This window comes from Dipodomys merriami, unplaced genomic scaffold (genome assembly GCF_024711535.1).
Source record: "Dipodomys merriami isolate MVZ:Mamm:240054 unplaced genomic scaffold, mDipMer1.0.p SCAF_12, whole genome shotgun sequence".
Lineage (NCBI taxonomy): Eukaryota > Metazoa > Chordata > Mammalia > Rodentia > Heteromyidae > Dipodomys > Dipodomys merriami.
In genome coordinates, this window is record NW_027202493.1 from 22665645 (window position 1) to 22691123 (window position 25479).

Below are 25479 nucleotides of genomic sequence, written 5' to 3' on the forward strand. Positions count from 1 at the left end.
GGCGCGGGGGCGGGACCAACGTGGGGCGGAGCTACCGCAACCGGAAGGCGAGCTCCACGCAGAGCCTGGAGGGGAGTGGCGTTCTCCAGGAGGCGGGGCCGGAACGGGGCGGGGCTGAGGAGACGAAGAGACCTAGGAGAGTGAGAGGGGAAGAGGGACCAGGAAAAGAGGGCGTGGCTTGGCGGAGCAGGAGGCGTGGCCTGCCGAGACGTGGCTGGCAGGAGGGGGCGTGGCTTCTGGAGGAGGCCTACTTAGTCACTCATCTCTACCAGCTGCTCCCTTGTTAAAGCCTAGCTGGAAGCAGCAAGTTGCCTAAGGCGAGCGAGCCGGTGTTTGCAGTTCGGTGGATCAGTGCGATCTGAGCGGTGAGTGCGACCCTCACCCCTCTGGCCCCCTTCGCGGGCTTCCTAGGCCGGTTCCCTCATCCTCTCAAGGTTTTGCAGCTGCCTGATGGAAGCCGAGGAGACAGGCCCTCCGGGCGGCGGATCCTTTGTTTTGCTTCAGTGTTCTGCGGGGCGAGCCGTGAAGGCAGCGGCGTGACGCTCCAGCCGGGGAGCGGGGTCTGGGGCTGAGGAACCGGGAGACCCGGGCAGGTGGGCAGCGCGGTGAGTGCCGCCCGCGGAGCCTGGAGAGCGGGGCGTCAGGGTGCCGGACGGAGGAACAGGGTACAGGGCCTGGGTTCCAGCGGGCCAGGCCTCGGATCCAGAGACCACCTAGGGGTGCAGCGGTGGATAGGCCAGAGCCACCGAGCCCAGGAAGCTGGTGGCAGCCCGGTGCACGCTGAGACAAGCCGGCTGCAGGCCGAGGCGTGGATCGGAAAGGGAGGAGTGAGGGAAAAGGCTCAGGGAAACATGGCCCCAGGGCGAGAGGCCTCCCGTTATGGCAGGAAGGTTTCGTCTGGTACCTTCTAGGTGTCTGGGACCTGGATTTTTCGGGGATCGATTGTGTTGTAGTTCCTTCAAGATGCTCATTGGAAGCACTTTGAAGTCGTGAATCCTTCTCATTGTTCTGTTGGGTCCAAGTCACTGTAGGAGCTGCCTTGGCATCTCAGACCAGGTTGGATTAGAGGGCCTTTCAGGTCACTCTTGTTCTTAGTCGGTCTGCTCTCAAGCCTAACTTGAACATCTGGGACTTTAACCCCTTCTTAGTAAGCGTCACCCAGAATCCAACGGTTCCTCACCGCTCCCCCTCCCCTACCGCATTTCTTCCACAATGAGTCACAAGACCCTTGCAGACCTCCTGCATGTGCATGTGTGCATGTCTGTCCATCTCTGGTTTCTGCCAATTTGTGCTAAGTGCATCCGCTTCCTGGCTGGGCTCTCTTAACTTACACCTCTCTAGGCTATTCTTTAAATGTGAAACTATAGAATAGACCCTATCCCTTAACCTAGTTAACAAGGCCAAACGTTTATTGGGTCCTGAATAACCTCCTCTGTCTTATCTTTTACCTTAGTGTCCTTTCAGTTTCTGAATAGATATGTGCTTACCTTCTTACCTATTCTCTGCTTAGAGTTCTTTTGCATTCTCTTTCTCCCCATAGAATTGACTTACAAGTAGGAACGAGTTAGGAGTCTGTTCTCATTTAACAGCTCCAAGGTTAAGTAAGTCTTCCTATCCTTTTGCACCAGACATTTCCTAACAGGAATGTGCCACATCTTTCATATTTGCATATTTACTATCTTTCCTACTACGCTGTAAGCAAATACCGAGACTAGTTTATTTATCATGGTGTACCTTATTGACCCATTTCCTTATAATTAGATCCTGACACACGTGAGTGCTTGTCCACTGGCTTTTATTACAGTAACATGCTTTTTAATGACTATTCCCTATCTAAAAAAGTCAAATTTTATCCAGGCTACAGTATCTCAACGTTGTAAACTAGCTACTCAGGCTGAGATCTAAGGGTCACTGAAGCTAGCCTAGAAAGGAAAAATCATAAGACTCTTAACCACCAAAAAGCTGGAAGTGGAGCTGTGGATCAAGTGGTAGAGTTCCAACCTTGAGCAAAAAAGCTAAGGGACATGGTCCAGAACCTATGTTCTGCATGCGTGCGCATGTGCGCGCGCGCGCACACACACACACACACACACACAAAGTTGATTTACAGTTACATAGTAATTTAGAATTAATACATGTGGATTAAAAAATGCTAGCAATCAAATATGGGAGTATTGTAATAGTTGCAGTGCTTATGGCAACTACCAGAGATGCTAAGCAAGCTGGTTAGATAAGTAAGTATCAGAATGTGCTTAGCCACTTTGTGCTATTGTCACCACATACATATAAGCTTGGCTTCAGTTGGGAAAAGTAAAAAGACCAAACTCTTGCACAAAGTATCATGTCTTTTTCTGATTTGTAGCACAAAGTCAGATGCTCTGCATACTTATGCATCTTCCTGGTTCTGTAGACCATGCCAGAGAAAAGGCTGGTTTTATTTGTTCCTATATTACAGTTGAACTTAGCATATTCTGTGTTTAATTTTCCTTTCCAGTTTGAGTGTTTTCCCTTAAGTTGCATTTTAAGTATTGAAAGACTGACTTTACCAAGCCCAGTGACAATAATAGCTAGTTCAATGATTATTTTTTATGACAATGAAATTTTATTCCCTTTTTCTGTTTGTTTTTTTTTGGATCCAGTCGTGGGGCCTGAACTCTGGGCCTGAGCGCTGTCCCTCAGCTCTTCAGCTCAAAGCTAGCGCTCTACCACTTGAGCCACAGCACCACTTCCGGCTTTTTTCTTTTTGCGTTATGTGGTGCTGAGGAATCAAACCCAGGGCCTTAGGCATGCAAGGCAAGCGCTCTGCCACTGAGCCAACTTCCCAGCCCTTATTCCCTTTTTCTATTAGCATACATTACCTATACAAGGGGAGATTTCATTGTGACATTTCCCTGCACGTGTACAACTTACTACAACCAATCTGAACGGTCTATCACTTGGCCTTGCTCTCTTCCCCACTTCCTAATAAAGTTTCATTAGGTTTCACTTTCGTCTATGTCAACAATCTATTTCAGCCACAGTTATCCTCCTTCCCCCTTGTTAGCCCAATGCTCTCTCACTAGTGCTGTCTTTTCTCTTCCCCCAACCCCTACCAATCATCACATTTCATTGAGGTTCTTTATACTGTTTTTTATGTACAATTACAGTGAATCTCAATTATATATGTATATATATGTATGTGTATACATATATGTACATTTATTTTTCCCCTAACCCCTCTACTTCCTAAGTAGTCCCTTAGACATATATTCTATGTTTATCCATGTACATAGTTATGTATACAGGTATATGTGTATTCTATGTACATATGTATATGTATGTCTGCCCATGGAGATATATGTATGTCTTCCCATGGAGAGAAATATATGGGCAGACATGCATATACATATATGTACATGCACACATATACATATATACCTGTATACTGCCACCTATGAGCAAAAACCTATGATAACTATTTTTTTTTTTGTCAGTCATGGGACCTGAACTCTGAGCCTGGGCACTGTCCCCCAGTTCTATAGCTCAAGGCTAGTGTCCCTCAGCTCTTCAGCTCAAGGCTAGCGCTCTACCACTTGAGCCACAGCACCACTACTGATTTTTTCTGCTTATGTGGTGCTGAGGAATCAAACCCAGGGCCTCATGCATGCAAGGCAAGCACTCTACCACTAAGCATGTCTTGTCTTACCAGTTCAGTTATTTTTTATATGTCCCCAAAGAAATTCAGACACCAGATAGGACAGATTGGGTACAACCTGTACTACATTTCAACTAAAGTCTTTTCTTACCCAATCTATCGTTCAACAAGAGTGCTTTCTGTTTCATTTACTTAATCTGGAAATCAAACTGCTTTTAAGACTTAGTTCTCACTGGTTGGCAATGAGTGTAATCAGTTGTTTCACAGAGATAGAGTCTTCCCAGAAGTCATACTGGACTTGACTCTACCTTTTGTATGGAAGTAAGTAGCAATGTAGATGGAATGCTTAGCAGGAAACCTGTGCATTGCATTTAGAAGTAAGTTGCCCAGTGGCACCAGATACACCATAATCATCTTTTCTATTTTTTTCATTGCTTAGATAGAGTAAGTGCTCTTTCAGTTGGCTCTTCATATATGTAGGCTCTGCCAACCATAATCCTAGCTGCTCAGGAGGCTAAGATCTGAAGATTGCACTTCAAAGCCAACTGGTGCAGGAAAGTCTGAGAGTCTTTGAGACTCCTATCTGTAATTAACAACCAAAAAGCCAATTAACCACCAAAAAGCCACTGTGGCTTCCCTTTTTTTTAGGGGGGGTGGGAATGGTCCTAGAGCTTGAACTCAGGTCCTGAGTGTCTTTTGCTCAAGGCTAACACTTGAGCTACAGCTCCATTTCCAGCTTTTTTGGTAGCTAATTGGAGATAAGAGTCTCAGTCTGGACTTTCCTGCCCAGAGTAGCTTCAAACCATGATCCTCAGCTCTCAGCCTTCTGAGTAGGTAGGATTTTAAGTGTGAGCTTTCTACTTTTTTCTTTTCTCTCTCTCTCTCTCTTTTTTTTTTTTTTTTGTGTCAGTCATGGGGCTTGATTCTGGGCCTGGGCACTGTCCTTGAGCTCTTCAGCTCAAGGCTAGCACTCTACCCCTTGAGCCACAGTGCCACTTCTGGTTTTCTGAATGGTTTATAGAGTTAAGAGTTCTCACAGACTTTCCTTCCCAGACTGGCTTTGAATTGCTATCCTCAGATCTCAGTCTCCTGAGTAGCTAGGCTTATAGCCATAAGCCACTGGTGCCTGGCTTCTTCTTTTTTCATAAGCAAAAAAGCTAGGAAAGCATCCAGATCCTAAATTCAAGCCCCAATACTGACACCTAAATAAATAAATAAATAAATATCTTTTAGTTCAGTGTTTAGCCTATGTAAGCTTGGAGCAGAAGGATTTTGTTCCTTTCTTTGGCTGCTCTTTTGGTAAATCATACTCTTAAATCTTTGAAAGTATATTCATGGAAATGTTCGAAAATAAACCATGTTGATTCTTCTATCTCATTCTGAGATTTCAAAAATCACTAGAGCAGAGACTAAGTTTTATTCCTGACCTCAGCATTTCCTTGTAGGACAGACACCAGGAACTGCATAATGATTGGGGACAGATTTCTTCATCAAGGTTCACTAAAACTGATTTGACTCATTTAACATCTCATTTACAAATCCCTACCATAGAAAACTCTCATACTGCTCCTTCTTACATAACAAGCTGTTTGTCCTTTATATCAAAATGTTAACATAGTATAGCTTAAGAAAGAGATTTCAATCTTAGAAATTAATTTTCATTCCTCTGTTTTAATTCCACAGATAATCTATTCTATTTTACCCCTACTATTGCAATGAATTACTGGCTAACCATCATGTAAGTAGGGAAAATATTCCAGCTTTTCACCTCTTTAGGAAAACACAGCTTGAAATGTTTAAATATCTACTTCAGAGTGACAGTAAATTTCTTCTGACAACGTATGTAATCTTTTGAATATCTGTTATATCTTCAGTGCTCAGGAGAGGTAGAAAGTAGAGAATTTTGAGGCCTAAGTCCTAAGTTCCTATCTAATCAGTTCCTATCAGTCAGTGGTTTTCTACAAATTCCCTGTAATATCGTTAGATTTTTTTTTCCTTCTGCTGTCAGCATCTTAAATTGGTGCAAAGAATTACATACATCAACACAGCAAGAACTAATTAATGTTAAAGCCATGGCCGTGCCAGGATATATGCTTTTAAGCATCTATTGTGTATTTTCTCTACAGTTGACAATGTTCGTTGTCAAATGAAAATACAAAAGCCTAAACTCCTGTAACCATGGAGGACAGTGAATATTTCCCTTAGGAGGTAATATTTTGGCTTTCTAAGATGAGATCACTAGCCCTAGAATAATATATATTCAGCGAGGCATTAGCTAATGGGGATGATGTAATGCTAAGTGTACCACTTTAGGGAGCTCAGCAGGAAGCAGAGCTCAGCTCCCAAGTGAGAACTGAGTGTGTCATATGGGGAAAATCCATGACAAATAGAGAGCAAGTGTGCACATGTGTGGTGCTAGATGACCTTATTTACCAGAGTCAAATTTTCATTAAGATCAAGTGATAACTGAGAAGATATGTATCATTCACATGCTGATAATGAAGGAAGTAAAGTACCTTAATAGAATTTGTTCCTGAGAAATCCTCATCAAATAGGATGATGCTCTGTTAACTCCTAAAAGAATTAGTATTATTTTTTCTTTTAGCTACCGACTACTTTACTAAAAGATAAGTATCTGTCTCTTGCCTAATATTGGAAATAGTCAAATGGTAATTACTTGAGTTAAGACTGAAACATTAATTGCAGGCTTAAAACTGTTAATTGCAGTGAAGAGCTGTCTCTGTTCTTACTGAGGGAGGCTCAAGCTTTTCCTTACGTAAGTTGTATTTAACCTCTCATATATACAGTCTTACAGCATCACTGTACATCTCCAATCTTGATCATCCCCAGATCTCATTGTCTCTTGCCTAGACTATTCCAAAAGACTTCTGTATGTTTTCATACTGACTTTCTATAGTTGATTGTTTACTCAGCAGCCAAAGTGATTTTTTTTTTAAGCATGCTGTTTATTTTTCCACTTAAAGTGTTCCAATAATAGCTGAGCGTGATAGCGCATGCCTGTAATCTGAACACTGAAGAGGCAGAGATAAGATGATCTTGAGCTAAGCTGGGGGCTACATAGGAAGTTCAAGACCAGCTTAGGACTTTCTTGAGACCCAGTGTCAAAGAAAGCAAAACCAAACCAAAAGTAGAATAGAATCAAAGATCTTCTTAGTTCCAAAGACATTATGATATCTTATCTTTCCTTTGTTATCTCCCTCCACTCCTTGATAAACTAATCAAACTGGTCTCTCTTGCTGGCCTTTCCCCAAGAAGGACAACCTCTAATTGCTGTCTCTATATTATTTAGATATAGGTTAATCACCAAAGGTGATTATTGCCTGGGCTACCCTATTTTATGTTATTTTCTCATAGCTCCTACCAGACTCTATCAATCTGTAACCACTTTTCCTCTCTAGAATGAGAGTTTCTTGAAGGTAGGAACTCTATCTTGTCTTTTGTCAAAGTACTCATAATGGTTCCTGATATAAAATATGTGCTTTCTAAAAGCTCAATAACTGACTAAAAGATGGTGTTGCTCAGGTATGCTCACAACCTCCTGTGGTTATCTAGAAAACCTATAGGAAGGAACATGGTAGAAAAGCAAAGAGCCTTCATAGCAATACAAAACACAGGCTAGATGAAGGTATAACTCTCCCATCTGTGGGAGCTTTGGGAAAGGGAGAGAGGAGAGAGTTACCTTTTCCTAAAAACCTTTCATGGAGAAGCTTAATACAGTTTTGGTTTGGGAAAATAAAGTTCTGGAGGGAATAGTCTGCACAACAGTGTGACTGAATGAACTGTGCAATTGCAAACAGAAATATTTGAAATACATTGCATTACATTGCATTACAATTTACAAATTTTAAAAAGCAGAAGCCAAGTGCTGGTAGCTCATGCCTATCTATAATCCTGCTATAATCCATGGCTAAGTTTCTAAGGATCAAGTTCAAAGCCAGCCCAACAGAATAATCTGTGAGACTTATCTCCAGTTAGCCAGCAAAAAAAAAAAAAAAACAAAAAACAAGAAAAAACTGAAGTAGGTCTATAGTATTTCTGATTTTAGGACAGGAGTGAGGTTAAAGGTATTTTGATTGAAATATTTGACATAAGCAGGGCTTCCAGAGTCTAGAGAAATTCATTTAGGATTTCTGTGTGTGTGTGTGTGTGCACGCGTGTGCATGCGAGTGCACACATGTGCACATGCTTTTCTCTGCTTACTTTTTCCTCTATGTAACTTAGTGAGAGAGACCACCATAACAAGTACCTTTGCTTCTGGAAAGCTAGAGAATATCTAGTGGAACTCTTGAAAGAAAAGTAGTCAGGGGCTAGTTCCCTCAGCCCCATAAAGGCAAAGGGCTCCTGACTGTGTCTTGTGTCTGTGACCTGTGACAGTGACTTAATTACTAGACTTTCCTGGCTAGAATTACTGGGAAGAGTAATATGAAATGCCTAGCAAACCTAATAATACAGGAAGTGGCAACTGCTTTGATTATAAAGACTTTTTACCGTGTGCATGTAGTTGTACTGCTGAGATGAAAGAGCTTTTAGGTTTTACTTTTAGGTTTCCTAGGCCATTCCACCACTCTACATGAGAAGCTGGAACTGTAAAGTCCAGTTTAAGAATAAAGTTATATGGTGGTTTGGTACAGAATCTCTTGGGAATTTAACCGTTGCAATAAAGTGTTATGTGAAGTATGCCATTGTGGAAAGTTTTTAGGATTTTGTTTTAACTCTGTTGAGTTGGAAGCTGAGTTCCTATGAAGACCTGATTTGTTGTGTGGTAATGGAAAGAAACTGCAGTCTCTTCAGCTGGCAGAGATACTGCAGTTGGGAATTTAAAAAAAAAAAAATCACCAATTAAGGAAGAATGAAGGGAGGAGGAGTTAAACTTTATGCAAATGAGCCTACTCCCCAGGTCTGACAGGAATCAGACAATACAGGCAAATGAAGAATATTCGGAGAAATAACCACTGTGATTAATGCTATGGTTTTATAATGGCTGACTGTCTTCACTAACTTTTGTTTTCTTTATGTTCTAGTTAAGACAAGTAGCCATGGAGAACTCTGAAAATTCAGTGGATTCAAAATCCATTAAAACTTTTGAAACGTGAGTATTAAAAATGAATCCTGTGTAGTCAAAGAAAGATGAGTATGCGTAGTACAGAAGACTTGGAGGAATGTGGAGGTGGAAAGAACGCAGGCCTAGCCTGGTGCTGGTGGCTCACGCCTGTAATCCTTGCTACTCAGGAGGCTGAAATCTGAATATCGAAGTTCAGATCCAGCCCAGGCAAGAAAGTCTGTAAGACTCTTATCTCCAATTTACCACCAGAAAACCAGAAATGACAGTGTGGTTCAAAGTGGTAAAGTGCTAGCTTTGGGTGAAAAAGCTCAGGGACAGTGCCCAGGCCCCAAGTTCAAGGCCCACAACTGACACATATAAAAAAGAAAGAATACAAACTTTCAAGCCAGAACCCAAACTCACTTTCTACCTCAGCTCTCTGACTTTACTTAAGCTCCGGTCTCTCAACCTCCTCATGAAATGGAGAAGAAGAAAGGAAAATGCTTGACCTAATAGACCCTGTGAGTTTTATGGAGCCATAATTGGAATCTAGTCCCTAGAAACAGAAAGACTCGGGCTGGGAAGGTGGCTCAGTGGTAGAGCGCTAGCCTTGAGCTGAAGAGCTGAGGGACAGTGCCCAGACCCAGAGTTCAGGCCCCATGACCAAACCCAAAAAAAAAAAAAAAAAGAAAAGAAACAGAAAGACTCTGCTCCTTTCCCCTCCTCTCCACCCTTCCCAGACAGAACACATCCCTCAGGGTATTGTGAACTTTCCCAAGTCACTACACAGAGAGGTTGGTTTTGTGTCTTCACCTCTTGTTTATAGGTTTTAAGACAAAAATGCAATTCTAGTTTTTCAGTCTGGGAATATCTGCCTTGTTGAAGATCATCTTTTATCCTTCATTGTTCTTTTATTTTCTTTTTTGTGCTTAGTATTGCTTCTCATAACTGGCAGACAGTAAAAAAAAAAAAAAAAAAAAAAAAGAAGAGCAAACTAAACCTCAAATAATCTCCATTTAATCCATGTCTGTTACTACCTGTGTGAGAATTTGTGTGACATTAAGTATCTTGAGGTGATCAGCACAAATGTAAAATCTCATACTGTACTCCACAAAGATGGACAATGGTTGTCTTTTATAATTTTATTGTCTTTTTTTTTTAATCAGAGTTTATTTCTGAGGCCCATTTTTATTATTCTATTCTTAGGATTTTGAACTAATGTCTCCTTGCCTCTTTCTTTTTTTCTTTCAGATGATTTGAGATAGACAGATAGTACAGGCCAGCTTTGAACTGGAGATCCTCCTGTCCCAGCTTCCCTTTAATACCCTTTAAGAAAATGTTTTAGTGACCCTAATTTGTTCAGCTCATGAAGTTTGACAAATAATTTAGTGGTTTCCAATCATCTCAGGGTAATTTGAGATTTTACTCTTACCTTGAAAATGAACTATTTCATAAAGTTATCAGAAAATGTTAAATTATAAAGTATGTTTGATGAAATTTTACTAAAACCTAAAGGAAAGCCTTCAGCCTTAACCCTGAAGTGGGTCATTGTGAAATTAATTAACTGTATCCACCTATCTGTATGTGATGTGCTAGAGATGACACCCAATGTTGTGATTTAAACAAGGAAAAATCTGTAGCACAAAGTCTGGTATATAGTCTTAAGCAAAAGTTAACTGTTGTTATGAGTCATAAAAGTTTTATTCATGGAGTAATCCTTTCTCCCTTTGTAACCTGTTGTTTGATTTCCATACAGAAAGATCATCCATGGCAGCAAATCAATGGACTCTGGCATATCCTTGGATAATAGTTACAAAATGGATTATCCTGAAATGGGTGTATGTATAATAATTAATAATAAGAACTTTGATAAAAGCACAGGTATGTACCTTAACATGATTTGTCCTATATCATTTGTATTTGATTTGATATAGAAAGCCATACTGATGTGTTTATTGTATTGGTCAGTGAAGTGAGTTATTAGAATTATTAGTGAAGTAAACCATCAAGTAGAGAGAAGGCAGGGCCCTTCAGATTCTATAATGCCATATGAACTGAGGAAATGTGTTTGTAGGCTTTCCCTTCGCAGGATCTCTAGTTTCGTAGGATCTCTAGTTTCGTTCGTAGCTGGTCTCCATTCTGTGCTTTTACACTACTTTGGGGAGGGAGGCAGTAGTACTGCACAGCTTGAGCCATGCTCTAACTCACTTTTGCTTTAGTTTTTCCAGAATACTGTTATATTTTTGCCCAGGACAGACATTAGAACCAGATTCTCCTTCCTGTGTAGCTAGGATCACAGGCAGCGCCACCACACTCAGCTTATTAAAATGGTATCCCACTAACTCCTAGGCTGGACCCTAACGCTGATGCTCCTGAGCTCCACCTCCCTAGTAGCTGGAATTACAGACATGAACTACAATGACCAGCTACAACTACTTTTTAATTGTGATCTGGTTTCCTAACCTGAGAGTAAGGAGTGCACAGGGGGAGGAGTTGTTTTGAACAAACTCTACAGTTACTAATTAAGACGTGGAACAGGGTGTGGGGAGAAAACAGAGTTCTACTTATAAATAGAAAGAAGGAAGAGAAGGGAGGAGGAGGGAGCCTTAAGGTATAGCCCCACTTCTGACAGCCAGCCCTATCTGTGAGCCTCACTTCTGTATCTGCAACCCTTCCTTCTTTCCCCTCTCCTCTTTTATACCAGTGAAAAGTTCTTGACAAGTAGTAAATTGTCTTGTTTGAATTCTTTCCAGAACCTACTGGGCATCTCCTTATTTGAATAGTAACTCTGAAAAGTAGCTAGGATTCTATGCTGAGAGCTTGGAAACCTGTCAGGCACGAGGGGGGGAGTGGGGTGTGGGTGTGGGTTGTAGTTCACTATCAGGTCTGGGGCTGAGGGCTGCAGGCTGGGCCTTGGTCTGCCCAGCTGTGACGCCAGTGCAAGCTCTTACTCCACCCTCTGTTCTGTTTTTCTTCCTTATATCTTTGCTTGATTGCCCTTTCCTCAGAGCCTATGAGGAAGACAGAGACCTTGCACATTGAAGAAGCTTTTCCCTTAAGCTTTGGTCAGATATTTGTTCTTTCTTCCCTAAATTTTGAATAGGGCCTCATGCTATCTTGGGGCTTTTTTGCTCAAGGCCAGTGCTCTACCACTTGAGCGGAACTTCTACTTTAGGCCTTTTGTTGGTTAGAGATAAGAGCCCATTGCTGGTTGCTTTTATATCTTGATCCTCATATCTCATTCTCTGGTGGTATTACTGATAGATTCATTTCTAGACATTCACTGGAGTTTAATTCTCAGTTTTTCTGTCTCTCCCACTGAAATGGCTCTCTTTAAGTTCAGTATGGCCTAAGCACATAAGAGAATATAGAAAAATATAGAAAATAAAACCCTTCACAATACCCAAAAGTTAATTTATTATCTTGCTTGTAATTATGATGATAGTTTTATTTTATGTATAACATGCATACAGTGTAGCACTCTGCTTATTCCACTTAATATAAGCATTTTTGATGTTGCTATGTAGTTTTCTGATCTGTCATTTTAGTGGGTATATGACTGTATGTTCTAAATATACTTTTTGTCTAATTTGTATAACTTACTGTAATAATAAGCATTTGGGCAATCTTCCTATTTTTCTTTAAGATGAAGCTATGATCATTCTTTGAAGTAGCTAGTAATTATATTAGAATTAATTTTTTAATTTGAGAAACTAGATCTGGGAGGAAGTCATGATACACCAGGAAAAAATCACCAGGACTTGTAGAATAGTTGAAAGAGTCAGAATGATAGTTGGAAGCGGGTACTAAACCTCCACAGCATTATGTTTATTGCTTTTAGCTATAACTCTTCCACAGCATTAGGTTGATTGCTTTAGCTATAACTTGATTTTGTTTTAGCCAGTTCTGGGGCTTGGACTCATGTATGCACACTCATTTGGCTTTTTCGCCCAAGGCTGGTGCTCTATCACTTGAGCCACACCTCCATTTCCTAGCTGTAACTTGAAATACCAACTTTAACTATGAAATAACAGACAAAATGCTTCATTTCTTTTTGTTTTATGATTTTTTTTAAAGATTTTACCTACATTCTACCTCCTATTGCCAATAATAATATCTTCTTCCTGTACAATTTTCTTTGCCTTTTCTTTCTTTTTTCTTTTCTTTCTGAAGCTTGTCATTATATTTCTTCTGAAAAATATTGGCTGAATGGCCTGACTTCTGTCTTAAAGTGAGCTCTTTTATCAGCTTGAAACTTAAAGGCTTTCTAGTCTATAAAGTAGCTGAACAAACCAGCCTCAGAACTCAACCATCTTTCACACAGTACCACATCAGCCTCAGCCATTCTTTATAAGCACCTCCAGGAGTATATTTTAACTTCAGATGCACATAACAGAACTTTTAAAAATTAAAGATTAGCAGAGAGAAAAAAAAAAAAAAGCACTGACACATTCCTCAGAAACAAGATTTTTTGCTGTTGTTGTATGTTTCTATTGGATGAATATAGAAGTCTGGAGGGGAAAGGGAAAAGTATTCACTTTCTCATTTGTTTTCATTGCTTTGTAGACAGTCTTGCTATGTAAGTCATGATGTTCTGGAACTCTTCTTAGTCTGATGGCTCAGCCTCCAGAGTGCTGGGATTACAAATGTATACCACCAAACCCAGCTTCCATATGTTTTAAAGATAGATACTTTAATATTCATACAGATTTTCAGGCGTGTTTCCCTCAGAATGTCAGCATTTCTTAATCTGAGTGCATCATGTACTAAATCTGTCCATTATGTGGGGGGCATTAGAAAAGAACGACGAAAAGCTGTAGACCTGGGTGTGTAGACCTAACACCAACTTTCCCCTTGAACAAATTTCTTTTTTGAATTTCAAACCATTTTGAAACAATGACCATTGTCCTATGGCAAATTTTTGCCTTAAAAAATAGCAACCTAGGTGGGCATCAGTGGCTTATGCCTGTAGTCCTACCTATTCAGGAGGCTGAGATATGAGGATCACAGTTCAAAGCCAGCCCAGGCAAGAAAGTCCATGAGACTCTTACCTCCAATTAACTCCCAGAAAACATGAGTGGGGCTGTGTCTCAAAGTAGTAGAGCACTAGCCTTGAATGCAAAAGCTCGGAGACAGAGTCAAGGCCTTGAGTTCAAGCCCACCTAGCACCAGCACACACACAAAAAATGGCAACCTAGTATTCTGTTATGTAAATGTCTTAATTTATTAACAAGCCCCTATGTGGGAGGATATTTAAGTTGCTTCTGGTTTTTTTCCCATCCAAGCTCTGTGAAAGCTATCCTTGAAGCACTAGCACTGAGACAGCTTTTACATTTCATTGTAAAGACAATGAAATGTCTTACATGCTAAAAAAAAAAAAAAAGAAAACTAAAGACACTTTGTATCACCATGATTAATTAGAATTTTCTTAGCATTTAAAATGAAGAATTTGTTGATTGTGTGAATTGCTAGGTCATTCATTTCATTTCAAAGTGATTCTCTTCTTTTCAAATGAATTAAAAGTTATTCTTTCTGTTCCAGGAATGTCACCTCGGTCTGGTACAGATGTAGACGCAGCAAACCTCAGAGAAACATTCCTGAACTTAAAATATGAAGTCAGGAATAAAAATGACCTTTCACGTGAAGAAATTGTAGAATTACTGTATAATGGTAAGAAATAAGAAGAATTTTAATTCATGCCAACTCCCTAAAATTATTTCAGGTATTTGACTATGCCCAAGTTGGGTTCTCCTTGTAGTGTCTTTATCCTACCACATTTGGAGTTAATGCCTATAATCATAGCACTCATAGAGCTGAGCAGAAGAATTAAGAGATGGAGACCCAGCCTATATTACTTAGTAAGATCCTGTCTCAAAAAATCAAGAAACAAAACAAAACATCGAAAATTCATCATCTTGTTCTCATAGTTTATCTGAGATTGTTGAAAAAAGTTGGAAATATTTTTTTTCTTACTTATGTCTTTCCAGTTTCTAAAGAAGATCACAGCAAAAGGAGCAGCTTTATTTGTGTAATTCTGAGCCATGGTGAGGAAGGAATAATTTTTGGAACAAATGGACCTGTTGAACTGAAAAAATTAACAAGTTTCTTCCGAGGAGATTATTGCAAAACTCTAGCTGGGAAACCTAAGCTTTTCATCTTTCAGGTCAGTTACAACTGAACATCATGGTGGAGTATTAATCACAGATTCACTTCCTCTGTTGTAGATTATCCAGTAGATGAACTTTTTTGTCTTGAGGCTACTTTTGTATTTATTTAAAACACTGCTTAGGAAGAATGAAGTGTATTTCAATTTTGGACTTTTATCTTCTATTTTTTTCACTGTCCTTACATTTCTCAGATACACATTTATGTGTATATGCATCTTTTAAAAAATACAAAGTTGGCTCAGTGGTAGAGTGCTTGCCTTGCATGCCTGAGGCCCTGGGTTCAATTCCTCAGCACCACATAAGCAAAAAGAAAAAAGCCAGAAGTGGCACTGTGGCTCAAGTGGTAGAGCGCTAGCCTTGAGTTAAAGAGCTGAGGGACAGCGCTCAGGCCCAGAGTTCAGGCCCCACGACTGGACCCAAAAAATAAAAATAAAAATAAAATTATATATACATATATATATATATATATATATATATATATATATATATATATATATATATATATATATAAATTGACTTTCTAACCTGCAGGCCTGCCGGGGCACAGAACTAGACTGTGGCATTGAGACAGATAGTGGTACTGATGATGACATGCCATGCCAGAAAATACCAGTAGAGGCTGACTTCCTGTATGCATATTCCACAGCACCTGGTAAGAAAGTTACCAAAAGTAAATGTGATGTAGGGATGTGTGTGTGCGTGTGTGTGTGTGTGTGTGTGTGTGTGTGTGTGCATATTCCACAGAACCTGGTAAGAAAGTTACCAAAAGTAAATGTGATGTAGGTGTGTGGGGGTGTGGGGGTGTGCTTCCTGTATGCATATTCCACAGCACCTGGTAAGAAAGTTACCAAAAGTAAATGTGATGTAGGGTGTGTGTGTGTGTGTGTGTGTGTGTGTGTGTGTGTGTGTGTGTGTGTGTGTGTGTGTGTGTGTGTGTGTGTGTGTGTGTGTGTGTGTGTGTGTGTGTGTGTGTGTGTGTGTGTGTGTAAGTTACCAAAAGTAAATGTGATGTAGGGTGTGTGTGTGTGTGTGTGTGTGTGTCATAACTATAGAGGTTAACAATAGTGTGACTATCACTGGATAGCCAGAGTCTATCAAGATTTTTATATCCCTAAAAATTAGCTAATCTGTCTATATTGTACAGTACCTTAACCACAGAGATCAGAAAACTAACCCAAGCCACTCATAGACTTAATACTACATAGTACACTATACTAAACTGAGTCTTAAGTCAGAAGTCACCCCATGTAATATTTTAGAGTAGAAGATCTCTTTTGTGTTTGCAAGTTACTCATGGTTCACTGCAGACCGAAAATATTAAATGGAATGTTCTGGAAATAAGCAATAGAAGTTTTAAGTTGGATAATATTCTGAATAGTGTAATTGCTCATTCCCTCCTGGGTCATGAGTCATCCCTTTGTCCAGAAATGAGATGAAAGGTCTTGCCTTCATAAGTAAAGAAACCTATGTAGTAAAATCCATCTTCTTGAGCCCCCAAAAGCCTCTGAAAAAGAATTTTCATCCAGGTTTTGTTGTCAAATATCAAACTGCAGAAGCTCTTGCCACTCTGCCTAAGGGAAGCTAAGATGGAAAAAACATTAACGTGTGTGTGTGTGTGTGTGTGTGTGTGTGTGTGTGTGTGTGTGTGTGTGTGTGTGTGTGTATACATGTGTACATAGGGAACCACATAATGTGTATAGGATTCAGCCCTCCTCTAGCATCTTAGAACATGTCCTAGTGGACAAGGGAGATTTCTGGATTGTGAGCTAGGAGATAAGCATGATTAATCTAGGACAAGTAGAAGTGCACTGGTGGCTCAGGACTATAATCCTATCAATTCAGCCAGCCAGCTCCTGAGAGTAAATCCAAGAAACTCCTCCCATTTACCAGCAAAAATCCAAAAGTGAAGCTGTGGCTCAAGCTGTAGAGTGCTAGCCTTGACCAGAAAAGGCCAAGCAAGCTGGACAGTGGTGACTTACACCTGTAATCCTCGCTACTTAGGAGACTGAGATCTGAGGATCACAGTTCAAAGCCAACCCAGCCAGGAAAGTCTGTGAGACTCTCATTTCCAATTAACCATTAAAAAAACCAGAAGTGGAGCTGTGGCTCAAGTGGTGGAGTGCCAGCCTTGAGCAAAAAAAGCTCAAGGACAGCAACAGCACCCAGGCTCTGAGTTCAAGCCCCAACACCTATACCCAAAAAAAAGAAAAGAAGAGAAAAGAGAGAGAGAGAGAGAGAGAAGATAATACTTGGATATGCTGCTTACCTCCACCTTTTTGTGGTACTACATGTCATCATATAAATAAATATATTTTTCTCCAAAAATTTCTTTATTGAGATTGATACATAAATTTCACAGTACTCTGGCATAGTTATACTTAGCTAATGTCAGAAATACATTTTAACCTTCACAATGATAATCATCATTATCTTAATCTACAAATCTTATGACCTCTATGAACTTTCGCAATAAAACTATTTCTTAGAAATTGGGTGATATCTACATTTCTCTTCTTTTGCTTAATATCACCTGTTCCCTCTCTTTCTTTCTCTTTCCCTCCCTCCCATCACCACACTTGAGTTGCTTAGTTCACTTTCATCAATGTCCAGTGCAGATGATGGGCCTTGCTTCTGTATTTTTTCACCCGCTTTCCACTGATTCTGTGCCTTCCTCCCAGCTTCCCTCAGATGTGCATGTGTATAAATATATTAATCATACAACTATTGATGACTAATTCAGTGTATCAGAGTTGGGAAATATAAGGTAAAAGTATTTTTTTAATATTTTAGCATGTGCTTGATATGCTATCTTTTATCCTCTGGGCATCTTTCTATTCACTGTACTTCTGTTTTAAATGCAATGAGTCTAATAGTTAATGTGCAAATAAGTACAGTAAATGCATTGCCATCACCTTTCTGATTTTTTTTTGGTGGGGGGGGGGGCGCATCCAGACGTGGGGCCTGCACTCTGTGCCTGGGCACTGTCCCTCAGCGCTAGCGCTCTACCACTTGAGCCACAGCGCCACTTCTGGCTTTTTTCTTTTTACTTATGTGGTGCTGAGGAATCGAACCCAGAGCCTCATATATGTAAGGCAAGTGCTCTACCACTGAGCCACCTTCCCAGCCCCACCTTTCAGATTTTTTAATGCTTTGTGTTTATAATACTTGAATCAGATGTAATATAGAGAAATGAATTGTCATTCATTTCTCAGTCTGGAGTGTATGCACGTACATATACACTTTATGTCTTAGCTAGGCCAGTGCTAAAACAATAAAATCTAATTGAAAACACCAAACCACCTATAATGATATTTTTATATGTCTCCACTTTTCATTATATTATGTGCATGTTTACCTGTTCATCCCTATGGGAGGGGAGAGCAGAAATAAAACTCTGATCCAATGGTAGTTCATCTGTGATTTCTGTTTCCAGTGAAAATGAGATATCTGTGGTATTTTGGTTCTATTTTGCTTTGTAGGTTACTATTCCTGGCGAAATTCAAAGGATGGGTCCTGGTTCATCCAGTCTCTTTGTGCCATGCTGAAATGCTACGCGAGCAAGCTGGAACTGATGCACATTCTTACGCGGGTTAACTGGAAGGTAGCAAGAGAATATGAGTCCTTTTCCTTGGATTCCATGTTTCATGCAAAGAAACAGATTCCATGCATTGTATCCATGCTCACAAAAGACCTGTATTTCCATCACTGAAGAGATGCTGATTCTCTTTTTTTTCCTTTTTAGTTTCTATGCCAAATGAGAAGACAGTAGATAATACTTTACTTTCCTCCCATTTAAATCTCATGTGATACTCTAGATGATACTTGTACCATACCCACTTCTCAGAACCACAGTCACACTACCTCAAACTCAATCACAGGTAGTTGAAAGTGAATGTGAATAGGAACAAATAAATACAGAGCATGGTACCATTATTATGAAAGGCCACGATTAAACTTCTGTCTTTGATAATTAGGAAGATTTGAGGGTCCTGTGCTATGAATTATCAAGGAATTATAAGGAAGTTAAGACTCAGCAGTAGTGAATTTCATGATCCTCTCTCCCTACATTACAACTGGGCAGTCCTAGCTTTTGTCATACTATAGATACGGAGATGTGGAGTCATGAGTCTCAGTACTCTGGGATCCAGGAACTTGGTCAAACTCTTGAACTTTCCTTTTCAAACTGATTTAGGAAAATGAATTGAATGGACTGCATTTTTAGATCATGTTACCATAACTCATGGTTTTGTAATGTTTTTCCTGAGCATGTTGTTGTGGAAAAAAAAATGTTTACTATTGAAAAAGAAGCTAAATATTTATTTGAGAGAAAATACGAGTAAATCAAGTTGATTCTTTTAAGGCTAATGTGTAACATTAAGAGAGAAACCTGACTATAAGGTGCTAAGGTGATCTACCAGCATGTTTATTCTCACTGTCTTTATACAAATCAGGTGAGATGTACAGACCAGCCAAGTTTTTTTAAAAAAACAAAAAACCTCAAACTTGATAAGAAATTCTTCATGAACATACTAATATTCCATTTGTACAATAAATAGTGGAGCATAAGGAAAACAATGATAAATAGACCTACTGAGCACTGTAATTTGAGGAGTCTGACCAAAACAGGGCTCAGCCTATTGAATGGACACAGAGCTCCAGCCAGGCTCTGGAGAAGGACCACCAAGCTGCCTTCTTCAGACACACATACAGTAGGGCCTGGAGGACGTCCCAAGGTATAAATCACCCTGTAATAAAGTAACCAAATTTCTGAAGGGGAGCTCATCCAGAGGTGGTGGGAATCACAATGAAAACAATAATACTTGTAGTCAAATTGGTTAGCCGGTGATTTTTCTGTTGAAGTTTACAATCAAAAGGAACAGCATGCTAATGTTTATACTGTACCTGGGTGGAAAGGATGGAAGGCATCCAGACTCCGGAAGCTTCTCTTCAGAGTGCTGCAGAGCGCATGAGGAAGCTACAGGTCTGAACTCAGCGCCCCCAGGAAGCTGGGATCCAGGCTTCCTCCTTCCCTGAGGGGCTGAGCCCTTCCTTACTGGCTCTGACATTTCAAGGAGTTTCTTCCTCAAAGACACAACTCATATTTGTAATCCATTACTGTTTTGTTTTGATTAGATCTGTTAACTTTTTCTAAGTAACTATAGCATGTAATGGCATTTTAAAGTGTGTGTCTGTGTGACGATTTTTATTAAATTGTTATTTTGCATTTTTTAAATTTCAAAACATAAATTTAAACTTAGAATCACTGGTGGGTTCGAGTCTTTTGTGTTGATGTTTTGAGGTTGTGCTATTAAGTAGAAGTTAAAATCTTGATAACCAAGAATTGACTTTGGAAGAGTCCAGGAGGGTACATCAAGGCTCTGACCTGGTATTTTGTTTGAGATGTTGATAAATAATCAGCCTTTTTCTGTGTTGAAGCTCCTTGCAGAAAGATGCAAAACTAAATAAGTTCAGTCCTTAAATATGACCATCTTTTGAATTTTCTACAACCCAGATTTTTAATAGGAACAGTAGGGAATGAAAACAAGCAAAAGTACAGGCTGTGAGCTGTTGGTAGCTATTGGCTTGGACAGGGAAATACTCCCTTTCACTGTGTACCTTAAAAACAAGTATAGAAACATGGGACTGAGGTGGTTAATTTCTTCTATTTCTATAATGAATGCATGCCTTTCAGACCCGAAACAAGATTGAGAGGATCTTCTGTTTTCCAGTAGCAGAGTAGCTGTTTTCCAGTAGCAGAGTAGCCTCTTTATAACCCTATGATTCTGACCTGTTACAGAAAATCTAGCACGTTCCAATCTTCCTGCTACATAAAGAGGGCTCAGTTATTTAAAAAAAAAACTAGCAACCCAATTTTTAAAAATTGGATAAAGGGCATTAACCTACAGAAAAAAAAAAAGAAAGAAACACCAGACAATTCCTTAACCCAGATAGCAAAGTTAATCTCGATCACAATAAAGAAATGCAGACAAAACAATGTGTCATCTGTCTGGCAAATCTCCAGAGGGTGTTAACACCTGTTGTCAAGATTAGAGAGAGGTACAATCTCCCCTAGATGGAAGCATGAAATGGTTTGATTCTATGTGGTAAAAACCTAGCCACACCTATCAGATTCTTTACTCTAAAATAGCAGTCTCATTCTTGGATCTGCCTGCTGGTATACTTGCACATGTGCAAAATTCTATACAAGGTTGTTCTTGAAGCTGGGTGAGGTGGTAACACTCCTGTAATCCCAGCACTTGAAAGAAAGACTGATGCAGGAAGGTCACAAGTTCAGGACTAGCCTGAGTTTTAACTTAAGCTACGTAAGAGCCTGCCTCAAAGAAACAAACAAGCAAAAACAAAAAAAAATCAACCCAGCTCTAAGGAAGATAAAACACTCTGGATCAGGGGAACAGCAGGAAATACCTACTATAGTAAGAGCTTTAGTTTGGCTTGGTTTTTTGGAGTAGGAGAGAATTGAGTCTGTCAAGGATCCAATTGAGAGGAAGACTGAAAATAGTAGAGAGAAAAGAAAGTAATACTTTAATATTCCTGAGACCTAAGAAGGGTAAGTCAACATAATTGGGAGTACTGAAGGGAGAAGAGAATCTATGTGGAAAAGATGTGCAGGTCAAGGGGTGGGGGGAGGAGGAGTTTAGAACTCACATACCTTCTCTGGGTGCCCCAGCATGCCAACACTTTGATATGTTCACCAACCTGTAAATTCTGAATCTCATTGCTTAAGAATTTGTGTAGAAAATCTCCGGCATCCTTGTCTTTCCCTGAGGCTTTGAGGGTTGGGTGACAAGTTATGATCTTCTAATCATTTGGTCATTCAGGTGGTGGCCAATCCTATCTTGAGATTATCTAGGGGGACCACATCCACCTTATTAGCATAAACTCAGATGTGTTCTAAAGGAGTTGGCTATGGAGAGCAACAGCCACTCTTAAGGCAGGACATCTGAAGATTTCAGGAGCTCTGTGGCTAGGAACTGAGACAAGTTTGTGTGTGTGTGTGTGTGTGTGTGTGTTTGCTCTCCCTCTATTTTTTTTATTATGAAGATGAAGATGTTATACAGAGGGGTTTCGGTTATAAAGTAAGGTAATGAATACATTTCTTGTCAACCTTGTTACCCCTTTCCTCAGTTTTCTCCTACTTTCCCTCCTCACCCCCCACCCAAGTTGTACAGTTCATTTCCAACATGTTGTCTTGTGTATATCGCTGTTGCATTAGTTCCTCCCTTGTCCTTTGTTTCACCATTCTGTTGTTCCCCTTCCTGTCCCTAATTCGAATAAACATATACAATACCAGGATACCAAAATCAAATGCAATACCAAATGTATGTCTTTTCTACTACAAGTTATATATCAAAGTCTTATAACTAAGAAGCATCTCTCTACCTAAGGCTGTGTAGAAAGTGATTTTTTCCCCCATTAGTGGCCAGAGCAAAAGTAGCTTAGTTAGTAGAAGTGGACGATAGAGGATGAAGAGCCCTGTGGGATGGTAGAAATGCTCAAGATTTGGAGATGATCAAGACTTGAAAGATGGTGGTAGCAAGGATGCCAAGGAGATAAAACCCTGATATTCTGTAAAATAACTCTCCTATCATCTAACCATCTTCAACGGGGTTTATTACATATTCATATCCTGAGTCCATTTACAGCATTTAATTTCTTGACCTTCCAGTTCTCTTTAAGACTTTTTGCCCATTTTAAAAGCTTACAAGAATAACTATGCTTCTGTGCAAAATCTAAAAATACATTGTTGGTTCTGATTTTTAACCAGCATGTGTGTCATATAGAAATAGTCGTTCCCTGCTTTCAGCTAGTCTATTCTCAACATTTGCTCCAGGGCGATGGTTGCTGGTGCAAATTCAAATGGAAGGGACTGAGAATAAGATTTGCAAATGGTTTCTGTTGGACCACTTCTATTTATAAATCTGTGAGCATAAATTGCCCACGTGCTGTCATGTGTGGTGGAAGCAATCCGTGCACCAAATCTTCCCCTGCACAACTTTATCCTGCCTCCTCCACCCAGGATTCTCATCCCCTAATGTGAGCTTGAGACCCTGGAATGAGAAAAAAACCGATTTGCATGTGTCTGGTATGCACACATGACCTGTAGTCTTACCAATCTGGTACCAAAGGCCAGGATGATACAAAAAAAAAACCACTCACAGTTTACATGCTTTGAGTCAGTTGATGGACAGAACTGAGGATACACAGAACTGAAGATCGGGGAGAAGCATTACTTCTCTGATTTTATCTAGAGGTGACCAGATGTTCTGGGTTCTTACTTGAAGGAAAAAGTAATTCACAGTTAGTATTGTAATCATTGAAGTTTTCATTAGCATTTAGAACGCTGGACAAAGGGAAAAACTGTAACAGAGGCAGGGCCTGTGTTAATATATTTACATCCTTAAAGTTATTCCTACTAAAATGTTTAAGTGGTTTACTGTGGGCTTTCCTTATGTATTTCCTTAAAAATCTAAAAACAAACCTCCAAGATAGGTGGATTAATAAAAAAAAGGGAACTGAGGATAAATATAGCCATAATGTTCAATGTCTATTTGTGATGAAGGCAGTGGAAAATGTGAAATCAGTCTAGGAGGAGGGGAATGATGGGAAGACTGACTGATCAAGAAACACTTGATACTAGATGATCCATGAAATTATAATCCCCTTGTACAACCTTTAGAAGGCTATAGAGGGGAAAAGGCTTATCAGCCGAGCACCAGTGGCTCACACGTGTAATCCTAGCTACTCAGGAGACTCAGATCTGAGGATCATGGTTCAAAGCCGGCAGCAGCGCTGTGATTCAAGTGGTAGAGCGCTACCTTGAGCACAAAGAGGCTCAGGGACTGAGTTCAAGCCTCACAACTGACAGAAAAAAAGAAATTAAAACTGAAAAAAAACCAAGTCATTGGTAGAGTCTTGTGAACTTTTATCTGTGAGCCATCCCTCTGTCTCTCTCCCCCTCCCCTCTTCCTTTGTGTTGAAACCCTGAGGTGAATTCCGCCTCAAGTCACTCATGAATAACAACCATGCAGCTTCGTTGGAAAGAGGCATCATTTCAAATCACAAAGTAAATTCCAGGAAGTTCCAAGTTGACGTGCATTATAGTTACTGTTTGTCGGGAAGCTGTTTTTCAGCATGTAAAACTTCCAGGTAAACTATGACTAAGACTTTGGGGGAGGGGAGGTGGAAGGACTCAGCTTCCCTCCCTTTCAGCACTTTAGGTAGCACCAGCTCTGGAGCCCCCTGGCTGGCCACCACTTAGTTGGAACTGGCCACAATCATATTTGGGGGGAAAATTACAGCAATTCATTAGTTGCAGTCTTATAGCTATTAAAAGGGACACTCTGGTTGCCTGGGCAGAGGAGGCTGGCTTTATTTTTCCCCAAGACCAGGTCCCAAACTCACTTTCTCACACTTTATATTAATTGGCAGATGGAGGAGGAGAGGGAAGGGGAGGGGGAGGAGGAGGGGTTTATTAAAGAAAGCAGGAGGAAGGGGAAAAAAGGGGAAACTGATCATTTTATTTAATGTCCCTAGGGGATAAAGCACAATGGTAAACCGTCCCCTTTCTGATAGGCTGCTGTGACACTTGATTTAAAAAAAAAAAAAAAAAAAAAAAACTGGCTGAATTCAAAACTCAATTTGAGACCCAGGCACCGGTGGCTCATGCCTGTAATCCTAGCTACTCAGGAGGCTGAGATCTGAGGATCACAGTTCAAAGCCAGCCCAGGCAGGAAAGTCCAAGAGACTCTTATCTCCTATAAACCACCAGAAAAACAGAAGTGGTACTGTGGCTCAAGAGGTACAACACTCACCTTTAGCTGAATTGCTCAGGGACAGCGCCCAGGCCCAGGGTTCAAGCCCCACAAAAACAAACACAAAAATACAAAAACCCAATTTGAGTATGTGGCACTTAGCATGAGTGACGCCATTCTGGTTTGGTTTAGTTAATGTAAGGGCCTAGAGCAGGAAACTCAGTCCAAAGGAGATCTCCCTGTAAAGCTGATTTATCAATATCTTCTTCCAGTGGAAATGGTGTGAGAATCTTTAAATAAAATAATTGCAGAAATAGTGTCTGACAAATTAGAGTACTGTAGAACCGTGGTAAAATTTTCTAGAGATCCATCAAGTTGTGCCATCACTGAAAACATCAATAAGCTTGAGAACCCTAGTTCAAACCCTAGTATCAAAAAAAGACATAGAAAACATGTGTGTGTGTGTGTGTGTGTGTGTGTGTGTGTGTGTGTGTGTGTGTGTGTGTGTGTGTGTGTGTGTGTGTGTGTGTGTGTGTGTGTGTGTATGTGTATGCCAGTCCTGGGGCTAAAACTCAGGACCTATGCTAGCGCTCTACCACTTGAGTCACAGCTTCACTTCTGGCTTTTTATTTTGGTGGTTAATTGGAGATAAGTATCTTAGGGACTTTCCTACTCAGGCTGGCCTCAAACCACAATTCTCAGATCTTAGCTTCCTGAGTAGCTAGGGTTATAGATGTGAGCCACTGGCACCTGGCTTTGATTTTTTGTTTCTTTTTATGTTTTAATTCTCAATAGTATTTACCCAGAGACACAGCCTGCAGTTGTGGGTGGGTAGATTGCAGC

At 40.2% G+C, this 25479-nt stretch overlaps 1 protein-coding gene across 2 annotated transcripts; it reads left to right on the forward strand.

Annotated features, from left to right (window-relative positions):
• The first annotated feature begins 236 nt into the window (after nt 1-236).
• Nucleotides 237-20126, forward strand: Casp3 (caspase 3). Of its 2 annotated transcripts, none has more exons than XM_070016409.1 (7): nt 237-365; nt 8677-8744; nt 10453-10577; nt 14238-14366; nt 14684-14859; nt 15395-15515; nt 18343-20126. In XM_070016409.1, the coding sequence occupies exons 2-7, from the start codon at nt 8692-8694 to the stop codon at nt 18570-18572; spliced, it is 834 nt and encodes a 277-aa protein (XP_069872510.1). In that variant the 5' UTR covers nt 237-365; nt 8677-8691; the 3' UTR covers nt 18573-20126. The 2 variants fall into 2 exon arrangements, with proteins under 2 accessions (XP_069872510.1, XP_069872511.1); XM_070016410.1 differs by lacking the exon at nt 237-365 and adding an exon at nt 5354-5372.
• Nucleotides 20127-25479: the final 5353 nt, after the last annotated feature.

Bases quoted from the DNA above. Each gene is read 5' to 3' on its own strand.
- Casp3 (XM_070016409.1), top strand. From the start codon at position 8,692: ATGGAGAACTCTGAAAATTCAGTGGATTCAAAATCCATTAAAACTTTT. The intron at 8,745-10,452 runs GTGAGTATTAAA...ATTTCCATACAG, and splicing joins TCCATTAAAACTTTTGAAAC to AAAGATCATCCATGGCAGCA. The intron at 14,860-15,394 runs GTCAGTTACAAC...TCTAACCTGCAG, and splicing joins CTAAGCTTTTCATCTTTCAG to GCCTGCCGGGGCACAGAACT.